This window comes from Pleurodeles waltl, chromosome 7 (assembly GCF_031143425.1).
Source record: "Pleurodeles waltl isolate 20211129_DDA chromosome 7, aPleWal1.hap1.20221129, whole genome shotgun sequence".
Taxonomy (NCBI): Eukaryota; Metazoa; Chordata; class Amphibia; order Caudata; family Salamandridae; genus Pleurodeles; species Pleurodeles waltl.
Genome location: NC_090446.1, coordinates 1,118,333,141 through 1,118,345,447, shown reverse-complemented (window position 1 = coordinate 1,118,345,447; position 12,307 = coordinate 1,118,333,141). Strand labels below are relative to the sequence as shown.

The 12,307-nt window shown below is 42.4% G+C and overlaps 1 protein-coding gene across 2 annotated transcripts in view; it reads right to left on the bottom strand.

Moving 5' to 3' along the window:
* Window positions 1–817: 817 nt before the first annotated feature.
* The window catches only part of LOC138245978 (proton channel OTOP2-like), a 60,249-nt gene continuing 48,759 nt past the window's right edge, over window positions 818–12,307 (bottom strand). Inside the window, exons 5-7 of one of the 2 annotated variants that reach the window (XM_069200097.1) lie at window positions 9,761–9,951; window positions 3,466–4,349; window positions 818–1,603 (exon numbers count right to left, since the gene is read on the bottom strand). In XM_069200097.1, the coding sequence (XP_069056198.1) occupies window positions 1,433–1,603; window positions 3,466–4,349; window positions 9,761–9,951 (1,246 nt within the window). In that variant the 3' untranslated portion in view covers window positions 818–1,432. The remainder of the gene's footprint in view (window positions 1,604–3,465; window positions 4,350–9,760; window positions 9,952–12,307) is intronic. The other variant, XM_069200099.1, reaches the window with a different exon arrangement.

Here is a 12,307-nt window from a genome sequence, read left to right as displayed (position 1 = left end):
TAGAAACTGAGGTGGATGAGACTTTTTGGGAAAGTTTTATGAAGATTCTTTAGATGGCACCAAAGGTATTAGCAAAATAAAAAAGTTAAGTGGCTATGCAAAATATGTTAGGGGTGGAACAGCACAGAAATCTTCACTGCTGTGCTGCATTTTCATCTTTACTTTTATTATAATATTATGAGGTGCAAACTGCATTTCCCCTTAGATGTTCGTGGCTTGTTAACATGCAAAATATCGTCTGCTTACAAAGATGGCATAGTTCAGATTCTGATCACTTATGTCCTTCCCGGAATACTGCTTCCTCTAGAACTTTCCTTTGTTCTCTCAAGCTCTTCTGTAAGATGCTGGATTACTCTCTATTCAGAAGAAGAACATACTTCAACTCAAGTTTGCCCAGTGACTTTACGGTCAATGAGAGATTGAGTCCAGTTGGTTGGAGACATGGTGACTTGGAGGTGGAAAGTGCAGTCTCCAGCTGTGGACCGAAAGCCATTCTCAATTTTCCCCAATTCACTACTCATCTGATTGACAACCGAAAATTACACAACTTAATCACCACCATCCAGTAGGCTCCTGTTTTATTGCAATGCCGCTGTTGTATCACTTTCCGTCAAAAACAACACTGTCCATTTGTCTTCATCAAAATCCCTAACTATTAATGATCCCCAGTTACAGTAATTTTTCATTTATTTGAACAAATGTTTTAAAGTATAATAATAAGACCATTTAAAAAGCAATTGATTTGGGTTGCTTTCACTAGCCACACTTTGTAAAACAAAGAGTCGTGGTGCCTTACCAGCTGCAACTTGAGAAATAATGAACTGAGGTGCATTTTATTCACAATTTCAAAACAGTGAGATGTCTATCCAACCAGAGGGTCCTTCTACGATTAGTCATTGATCAGGATTACACAGATGTGGCAGCACTCTCACTCTTTCACCTTCTTGCTGCTGTGCAAAGGTAAATGACAACTGTGGTCACAGATGGGCTGGACTACAGGATAATCAATACATTTTCAAACATGTAAGTGAGTTTAAGCCCAGCTCTATAGGCCATACAGAAGACTGGCTTGATAGTTGTCTCTCAGTTTCCTTTTAGGATCACCTTAACAGGTCTAGAACAACTGCCAGAGATGGTCAGTTCTGTAGATATTCCTGAATTCTGACAAGATCTGCAAGTCACCTATAGAAAATCCTCAATCACATTGCGCATAGCGATTCACATCTAGAAAGGTCCAGTGGCACTAGAACATGAAGTGAAACTGGCTCAATGTGCTATGGTTCATGTGAGCAGGTGCAGGTTGTAGTAGGAATGTGTCCAACAGCCTCACAGTGAAATGAATGTTCCTGCCTCTCTGAAACAGAACAAGTCACCTTGGCATGAAGTACAACTCCTGGATTCATAGATTGTCATTCGCCATCTTTCCAGATCCTTATGTCTTGATATACACTTCCAGAAGGCTAGCCACCGAATGCAGACGGTAGAAGATCCCAAAGGGTAGGCAGACGTTGACAATGATGTCCCACATGTATCTGCCATAGAACCTTTCTTCTAAATTATTTTTAAGTTGTGGTCGGGCACCAAATGCTGGAAGGATCCAAAACTGTCAGAAAAATAAAGATTAGTATCTGACAGAGATTAATCAAATGCAAAAATATATACTTTAACCAATTGCACCCACTCCGTTTCTCCAAAGAGCAAGCAGAAGTATAAATAGCAGACTCAAAGGCTAAAAATCTCACTATTTTGTAAAACACTAATCAGTATTGAGAGTGGGCCCTGATGCTGGTTGAGAGCAGATTTATACTTGAGAATTTGGGTGAATACTGTCGGATAGCAGTACTGAGAAACCAACAATTATGCTAGAAAACAATAAGGATTACTGTGCCAATAGTAGACAGAACAATGGGTGCATGCCATACATTTATTCAATAAGGTCAATGGCAAATCTAAAGTGGCTTTCACGTGCAATCCAAAGCCTATATGTCAAGTGTCAACAGTGAGCCAATCAGTGTGCTAGATTTGGAACCTGTAATTACCCTACACTAAGGCCCTCATTACAACCCTGGCGGTAGGCGGAGAAGTGGCGGTAATACCGCCAACAGGCTGGCGGAAAAAAAATGGAATTATGACCATGGCCACCACTTCTCTGATCTGACCGCCAGGGCGGTGACGACCGCTGGGCTGGAGACTTCGGTCTCCAGCCCGGCGCCCGTCAAAAGACCGCCGGCGGTATCACGACCCTGCCGACCGCCATGGATTTCAGGTGGTTTAGAACCACATGGCGGTAGGCACTATCAGTGCAAGGGAATTCCTTCCCTGGCACTGATAGGGGTCTCCCCCACCCCCCACCACCAACGCCGAGTCCTCCCCCCACACCCCCCGCCCCGTGCCACTCCCCAAAGGTGGCAGAACCCCCCTCCTCACCCCTACCCTCAACATCACAATACACCCCCACCCTACACGCATACAGACACACCAAATACACATACCCGCACACATACCAACATACATACCAACATACACACACACAGACATACACGCACACATACATACAGGCAGACACGCGCACATTTTCAACAACAGAACACCCCCTGCATGCATACATGCACTCACACCCCCATGCACGCACACAACACACAGTCCCCCCACCCCCCTCCCCTAACAGACAATCAACTTACTTTGTCCGTTGATCTTCCAGGAGGGGACAGGATCCATGGTGGCTGCTCCGCCGCCAGCATCCCGTCAACAGAACACCGCCACGCTGAATCATGGAACGCATTCGGTGGGCGGCGTTGTGTTGACGGGGCGGTGGAGGTGGAGCAACCTCCACTTCCCCGCCGACCGCCAGTATGGCTGCTGGCCGCTCTCCATCCGAAAAAGGACGGAGGGCTGCCAGCAGTCATAATTCGCTGAGTGAAAAACCGCCTGCACTGGCAGTCTTCAGCACGGAAGTTCCTCAGCGGTCTTTGAAAAAGACCGCCGAGCTCGTAATGACCACCTAACTTTTGAACACCCTTCCAAACCCATAAGGCCATCTTCAGAATAATAAGACATTCCGCGGCTGGGAACTGTGTAGATCAGTTACTAAATCTGGCATTCCTGTGCCAGTAAATGCTACGGACAGGTGCTATATCAATGATTTCCTCAGACCAGCTTCCCCCTGCTTTCCACTGATTATGACTGGAACACTCTTCCTAGTGTTAATGCGTATTCCCCAATTTATGAGTGAATACATGCTCAGTCATGGTGATCATCTGTGTATTGACTAACAAAAACCATCTTCTTCAATGCTCACCTTTGCCAATGACCATTTGAAAAGCCAAAAGTATATTATGCTCCATGTCACTACTGCCTGCAAACAAACTGTTTCCATTCTTTCTGGCTCTCACTTTGAGTTTATCATGAATTAATTAGACAATGCAGGCCCAAAAAAGCTTAATAAGTAAATACTGTTGTACTTACTATGAAGTTACAGAGAAGCAGAAATAGCAAGATTTCCCTTAGGATCCGCCTCTGCCAGTGGATCTTATTTTTGGATGGCACTGAGGAGCACATTTCATTGGTTGGTGTTCTTGGTGGTGAAGTTTCTGATGACTCCTTTCCCTGTGCAGTGTGAGCAGGTAAGGGAGAACTATCCCCATCTGGCAAATGGGAGACGATGTGGCTGTTGGCATAGAACAAATCTGGAGGATTCTTGTCATCTTGCAGCTCAGTATCATCGTATGGTTGCCGATGTAGACCTTCAATAATAAAAACGTTCTGAAATGTGTGCTGGAAAATGACTGTCAGGGAATAAAGGAGATTGAGAATAGCCATGAGTTCCTCTGCATGATCGGCTATGATGGCCACAATGGAGTAATAGGAAATACAATACTGCCCAAGGGCTGCTCCCAATAGTAGGGTCACATCCAGTGTTCTGCTTGGGTTCTTATGGTTCACCATTTCTCTTGTATCAAACCTGTAGATGACCGAACCCACGAGGGCCAGGAGTGACATCACGCCTAGGCTGCATATACTGAAGATGTACAACATGATGAGTATCTTAGGATCATCATCCTCTTTGTTCACCTTAAAGAATATCAAGGTCACCAGCCCGAACAGAAGCACAGCCAACCCACAGATGATTCCCACAAAGTAGGTAGGCATGCAAAAACAAAGTCGGAAAGGTCGTTTGTGCTGGATGTTGTCATCGACAAGGCGACCAACGTTTCTCCACATAATGTAGGTTAGAGTAGAGGCAAAGAGACTGTACTCGATGTTGAAGGGGTACATGTAATAATATCCATTTTCAAAGATGTGACACAGGCTACTGTTACAATAACAGATCTTGCTCTCGGGCATGGCACCTAGAGTTGGAAAATGAAACAAAATAAATGTAACAATCTGCACAAGCAGGTGGTTACACTGGCAGGAATGCATTTGTTTGTTACAGAGGGCTGAGAGGTACAAACAATCATGAGGTGTGTGGTGGCCCAGAGGCACATCAAGTATGTGAGACCCAAAGACATGTAAGGTGGGGGTGGAATATCAAAATCTAAATATTATAACCAGAACATCAACTACAGATAGCTATATATAGATAGGTATAGACGTACCATTCTTAACTCCACATCTACATACCTTGAGGGCCGATATATGTATATGTGAAGCTAAGAAAGTAAATCTATGCTTACCTATATATACTCACCTTCACACTGTTGTGGCAGTAGATATTTTGAGCAGTATTTTTTTTTATTTTCTGACATACATCCTGATGTGTGCAGGAAATCACAGAAGCAGGAGTGCCACTTGTAGATACTGGAAGTTCCTAAACGACAGTGGATCAATCAAGAAGAATGCAGCGAGTGATGGTGAAGAGACTACTCTGGAGCAATAATAGTTCAGGTTTTGCTTTTTGATGGACAGGCTTTAAAAGAGGATCAATAACAACTGGTCAGAAGAGTCGTAGTATTGACAGTTGAAAAAAAAAATTGTGATTTCCAGTTACAGTGGAACAACTGTTAAAGACAAGACTGATCTGCTGTACGATCCTGCCTCTCTAGCCTTAGCGCTATAAGTCAGTTTATTGTTTGGCGTTGCCCTTGCTTTAACATTAACGAGTTGCATGTCAGACTATTTCTGACAAAGATATTGCCTGACGTAAATGAAATATCTTAAATATTCCTAAATTCAGGATACAATACTTTCTCAAACAACATTTAGGGCCTGATTTAGAGTTTGGCGGAGGGAGTTAGTCCGCCACAAACGTGAAGAATATCCTGTCTGCTGTATTACGATACCTTTAAAGTCTATGGCGATCGTAATACGGTGGATAGGATATCTGTCACGTTTGTGATGGAGTAACCCGTCTGCCAAACTGTAAATCAGGCCCTTAGTCTATGATATTCTTTTACAATACCACTGGTCCACAATGTCTGACCCAAACTTTTAGGAAGTCTGTTTATTTATCTTGCCATGGATTACCTCTGGCTATTGCACACAGTCTGGCAACCAGAAGAAAGTTGAATTTGATGGCTTTGGTGTTCTGTTGTTTAGTTAAGGCTTTGGGCTTTTTACGAGCATAAAAAGCCAACAAATATTTAGAAGTCAAATTCTTACGCAGACTGCAGAGTGCTTAAAACTGCACTTCCACCTAAGGAGCCCCAGATTTTTTTTAATTGGCTGCCTTGCAGTTTTTTCACGTTGAACAGCTCAATGACTCATTGGCTCCCCTTCCTATATTCAGAAATTCCCTGTGCACAGATTGGGAATCTTGTATATTGGGTTGACTGCTTTGTAGTTAATTTGTCATCATGGAAGTCATTTACACCTAAATGTAAAAGATTGTACATATTTTCCAAAAATAGTAACCACTCCCAAATTTTAAGCTTGAAAAGATAAGACAATCATCCAAAAAGTGATATTCAATCAATATTCAATCATTAATGTATATCCAAAACATTCATCCTGATTTAGAGTTTGACAGAGGGGGTTACTACATGACAAACATGACAGATATCCTGTCCGCCATATTACGATTCCGTTATAGCCTATGGAGATCGTGATACGGTGGATGGGATATCTTTCATGTTTGTGACAGAGTAACCCGTCCACCAAACTTTGGTCCCTTAATCTTTTACAAAATAAAACAATATACATTGCAAAAATATGATAAAACTGTTTTTCACTACGTGCTCAATATCCAAACTACATAGTGCCAAACATTACACTGAACGCAGCACATCTTGCCTCTATCTTCATATAATCATAAAGGAGCTCGTTTATACATTTGTTTTATAAAATATGCAGTTACAAGTAAAATGATTTTTTTACTAAATCAAGCATTAATTATTAAAAGATCTTTTTCTGAATTGACTTACTAAAACTGGCTAATGCCCATATCTAAATATATTATTTTAAATAAAGTGACTAGCGCAACCTGTAGAGCCATATTTCCCCAAAAATAGGGCGTAAGATTTGTTCCTCTCTTCTAAGACAAACAAACAATTTTGGTGTGCAATGTTGTATTAAGTCCTGAGATCACAAAAGCATCTGTCAGCGCATTTTTTCCTTAGGACCTCTTATTCTCCAAATCAAGATAATCACAATTCAGATTCTTAAAATTTGATCCAGAGTATGATTTATGAGGAATTTATGTAAAATAAGAAAAATGACTACATCTCCATTACCTGGCAAAGAATGCATCACTGACTTCTTAGAGGACAGGTCATTTTTATCTTTTTTTTTTGCTCCTATGCATAACCCTTTCATTCAGTAATATTTTTAATTTATCCATAGAATACAAGCTTTTTAATTTTTAGATATCAATCCTTGGGCATAATTTGTGGCAATATTTAGTATTTGTTGTCATGAGATAGTGGACCAGTTCAAAATATCCCTCCAAGATGCAACTGAACATTTTTCTCCATCCTTACTCTTAATACATTGACATATAAATTGTACAGAACATGAATCAGAACATATGTTGTTTGAGGGAAGACCCACTCATACCTTGTTACCTTAATCATGGACTTAGCTATGGCACCCAGGAGTCTTTTTAAGCTTCCACAAGGTCAATTGAGGATCTGTCGCTGTCTTACACAAATAGGTAATTATGTCACTTCCAAATCTTTCCAAAGCTCAGCTTCATATTTTGACCTATTGTTGAAGATTCTCAAATGTTCTCATTCATATAGTAAGCTGTATTGACATTGTGTCCTTTTTCTTGTCACAGTCATTAAATAGTTTGGTTGAGCAGGCACCTCTGACATTTAAAACTCAATTCTACATAGCAACCCTCTCACTCTAAGTGAAGAGAATAAGCAGCGCCACCCTCTACCTAAAATTACCTGATTTGTCCTACTCAGGGGATAGACACTGGGCTCTGTATTGTTTGGTAAGACTTTCTTAATCATTCTTATGTTTTGTTTTTCTTCTGTAGCAGTTAGTTCATTGCCCCATATGTGGCGGTCCTTGGCTGCCTTTGAATCAAACATTTCTAAGATCCATGAAGGTGGAATTGCTCTGTCCTGCCTATCCGGGCACTCTTTAGCAACATCTAAGGGCACATTTATCTCATCCCCTCATGGACAGAAAGATGGAACTGCCTATGATTACATCATGTACATCTTTAGGCTTCCCCCTGAGTGCAGGTACTTATGAAGCTACTTTTACACAATTGCTTCGCTGGATTTTTATTCCCTTTGAGGGGCAGTAAAGGATGGCTCTACAGAGTTAAATGCATGTATGGATCCTACCAGACATTGGGCCTGATTACGATTTTGGTGGTTGGAAAAAATGACTACCAGACCTGTGTTGAGGAGACCTATGCAGATCAAGCGGTCTCCCCGGTTCCCTATTACAAGTTTTCCACTGGGCTCACTGGCAGAAACCAAGGTTTCCGCCAGTCAGTTCAGTGGAAAATGTGTGACGGCACTGTACTCAATTCCACATGGAGCCAAGTACAATGCTGTCGCATGGGGAAGCGACCAGCAACATTGGAATGCACACTGTCTGCAGACAGTGTGCATTCCAAAGTGCTGGGAGAGAGGGCCCTGTACCGCCCACAACAATGTTGTGGTCAGTGCAGGGGCCCCCCTGTGGCCTCCAGAACTTGTTCCCTGCCAGCCTTTTCATGGCTGTTGAGCTGCCTTGAAAAGGCTGGCAGAGAACATGGTTGTAATCAGCAGGGGAGCGCTTACTTCAGCGCTGCCCTGGCTGATCACAACCAAGACTGCCATCAGCCCATGAGGATCAGAAATCCTGGTGGAGACTGCGGTCCCTGGTGGTCCGACCGCGAGGGTCGTAATGTAGAGGTTGGATCGCTGTGGGTCTTGAGACCGCGAGATTCGTAATCAGATCCATTGTGTTTGACGGTGTGAAGTCTTCAATCCAACCTAAGAGCAAAATATGTTGTTCCTTCTTGATATGGAAAGAGCAGTTTGTGTTTAGCTGGCAATGACTACATTCTGATACTCGCTTGATAATACCTTAATATCATAGCCAAAATATGAAGGCTCAAAGTATTGAAAGGTAGGTGCTTATAAGAATGTGTAGATTTACTATCCTTAACTCCACATGTACGTATCTTGATGTTATACACATTGGCAAGATATCAAGATGTGGAGTTAGGTAAAGAAAATGTATACATACATACTCGTTGATATTTTTGTCCTTGGTTTTTTGGCTATGACATTAAAGTATAACAATATTCCCTACTCGATGAACCATCCATTGTCGTTACAATTGAAAGTCTGGATTTTCCTGCACTATTGTTTATTACTGCTGATTTCCTTCTGTGTCCCTCTCGGAATGCTGTGAGACATTGACATCAGGGTGTACTCATTTGAAATATGTTTTACTTTGCGAGGATTACAATTTAGAGTTGTGCTACAGCCATAAGAAACGCATCTTGATGGGATCCTCTTGGTATTTAAGGACTGCTGAGTAACAGTACAACTCAGTGTAATAAAGATAATCAGTAAGTGATATTCAGTGCTTTTCTATCAAACCTGGTTTTGCTTGCTGCTCTCCAAGTAGTCTGCTCTATGACCCTGACATTAGATTTTGTGAATATTCCAATATCCTCTTGCCAGTATTAATGTTATAATATTAGCTAGAAGCCACTAGGATATGGATTGACTATCTCTATCTGTTCACCAAACCAGAACCTGAACTCTCACTTCGTGACACCTTTTGTACTAGGGTTAGGTTCATTTCTTTTATTCTGTGGTAAACCAAAGATGATTGTGGTTTGAATCATTGAAATGTGACGGATTCTCAAGCCTGTCACAGATATAAAAACAAGGCAGGTGGCAGTGTGTAATCCCAAAACAAACTACAAATGCCTGGTTTAGGGACTACTCACTCACACAGTATGCACAGTGTTCCCCAACCATGTTTCATTTGCTAGGGAGCACCCAACCAACTAAGTGGGCTGCATGAAAAACCATAAATCTGCCAATTTCACCAGTTCACCAGTGGAGTGTATTTAGGCTGTTTTCATAGCCCAGTTTTGCTTTTCTATCAGGTAGCAAAAAATATGAGATCGCTCATTTTAATGTCGGCAATGTTTCTGCTGTTCGTGCTGTCAAATAGCAATGAGTATTTGAGTCAACCAAGATTCAATTTTTCTTGTGGGAATAGGGCTGAGCGCAGGGGAGGTCCTACGGGGTGGATAACAAAGCTAGTGCACTGAAATAGGAATGTAGTTCTGTCACACTTCATAAAATCCCCTCTTTCCCTGCTAGAATGCTATGATGTGTGTGGTTTGCTGTACCTCTCAGAGGCAGGGCACCCCTGTGGTTGTCAGATGTGTGGTTGTCCTCCATACTCCGATTCTGTTGCTTGTGAAGGAGTGCCTGGTGAAACCGGTGCTCCTCCTCCTCCTCGCTGTGGTGGTTTGACTCATCTGTTACCGCTGCCATCCACACGATCAGATTAGTGACAAGGATCAGCATTAGGCTGTATCTGGACAAGAAGACAAAAGGAGATCCCAGGCACAAGTTAATGTTTATTAGATTTTTACACTATGTTGTGGTCTTCTAGATGCTTTGAATACTAGCAATTACCAGCACCCAATATCAAACAAATATCCATGGACGCTGATTCACCAAATTACCCTTTGACCTGATCATGTGACATCGCAGGAAGTGGCATCACATAACTTTTAACCTTAGTTACATTATAGGAGGTGACAATATATTCTGTTTTGAAAATCACAGGATGTGCCAATCTGTGGCAAAACAATAGCCCCTTAGCTCCTATGGTGCAGGGGGGCCCGCACTGGCACAGTGCATAAGCTACGAGCCCCTGGTTGAGAGCCCCTGGGTGGATCCGGACCATGGGGGACCCCCTCCACCTATTTTGCCGGGGGGCCCTCTCAAGTTTCGTTATTCCACTGGTGACAATAACACACAGTCATATACAAAAATATTCAGAATTCGAGAAGTAATAGATGGAGCACAAGTTGGTCCAAAACGTATACAGTGTACCCTTCTTTCAGGAACCTTTGTCTTCTCTTTGTCACTCAAATAACCCAAAACATTATATACACAATCATGTTATTAGACTGAACAATATGCATGATTTCCATAACACATATCTTTTATCTGCCTTCCTACTTCATACAGGTTATTTATTTAGGGTTCTTGTAAAGCCTGCGGGGCCCCGACTTGCACAGTACCCTGGTCTGAGGGCTCCCTTGTGAGTCTGGAGGGGCACCACTCCACGTACTTTGCAGGGGGCCCCCCTCAAGGTACTTTATGCCACTGCATAGTAGCCTCGGCGAGCTCTTGGTTTAAGTACAAAAGAGAGAGATATTTTTATGTATGTGGTATTTTGCAAAACATAGACAAGAGGCAGTTGAGCACCACACAGGGTCTACAATTGTGTAAGGTGACAGCAATCCAATGCCATGTGATCTCATAAGAAATGGTAAGAGGAAGGTAAAGCACTAGAGGGGTAAAAGTGCAAAGGTGACCCTTTAAAGTGGCAATGCTGGATTTAGGTATCTTATCAATCCGTGTCAGGTACAAGTCCAGTCAGCAGGGGAGGTTAAACTAGTGACCTTGACACTGGTCTATGTGCATAGGGACAAACTTGCAGCATTAACAATGGGCACCCCTCTGGTCCCCATGTACAACAATCAATTCTTTCATTACAAGTCAGACTATGAAACCATATTCCGCTAGCCATCTGCCAAGGCTTGCATGGAACAAAATTGACATTTCGGCCTACATAAGTTGCACATAAAGATTTTAGAAATACTCATTGCAACATAATACAACATGATATTGTGTGAATATCTGTGTAAGTAGGTGTTTTCATATAAGAGTGAGGGATTTGTATAAATAGGCTTTTTCCTGCAACAGTGAGGGATACAGCCTTGAGATGCCTTGTGTAATCACTTCCAAGGACACCAATACTTCTGCTGTCACTGCACATTGCCTACACTAGTCAGTGCCACCTCATTAGCCACTAGCAACTTCGGAAGCAGTGCAATACAGCTGTGCTGACCATGCTAAGTACATGCAAACCTGCTGCACCAATTTGGAAATTGGTTGTTATTAATAACCACAGGACGGCTAATAACAGCCTCATAGAGTTTTCTCCTAAGGGAAAGTTTTCTGGTTGTAAAGTAAGTTAGGAAATAGAGTATTATGGAGCTGAATGTACGAGTTGGGATCAAGTTATTATTGCTCATTTGCTGCCAAAGGCAAGTATAGGGGAAAGGGGTGCATTGCTCCATTCTGTCTCTTTATTTTGGAGTGCAAAGGAAAATGTTTGTTGGACCACCAACATGGACGAATCCTTTGGGTTTTGTACACCGTATGGACGAGTAACCTCTGTGAAGAAACTCAGGACCTGATTGAAGAGAGCCTAGCGCCACTTTAGTACTGCCTTAGCATCATTTTTTTACGCTAAGGTTTCCTTTTCCCCACGCCATATATACAAAGTGGTGCAATGCATGCATTGCTTCACTTTGTAACCCTTTGCGCTACGTTATGCCAGTGCGAGGCATAATGTATACAAAGCGTTCGTTCCCCTGCTAGGGGGGCGAAAAAATGGCACAAAGAAATCTAAGACATTTCTTTGTGTAATTATTTTTCGGCACTTTTCATGCCTGCTCAGAGCAGGTGTTAAAAGGGGGCACACCATTGTTTAAAATGGGCCCCTATGTACTGTTCAGGGTTAGAGCCAACATTTTGGCGCTAACCCTAAACAGTACATCAATACAGTCAAAAATGTTGACGCTATTGCCCCCTATTCTGTGCTATGGTGCGTCGTATCTTAGATGCAGCGCACACATGGTGGGGGCAGAGGG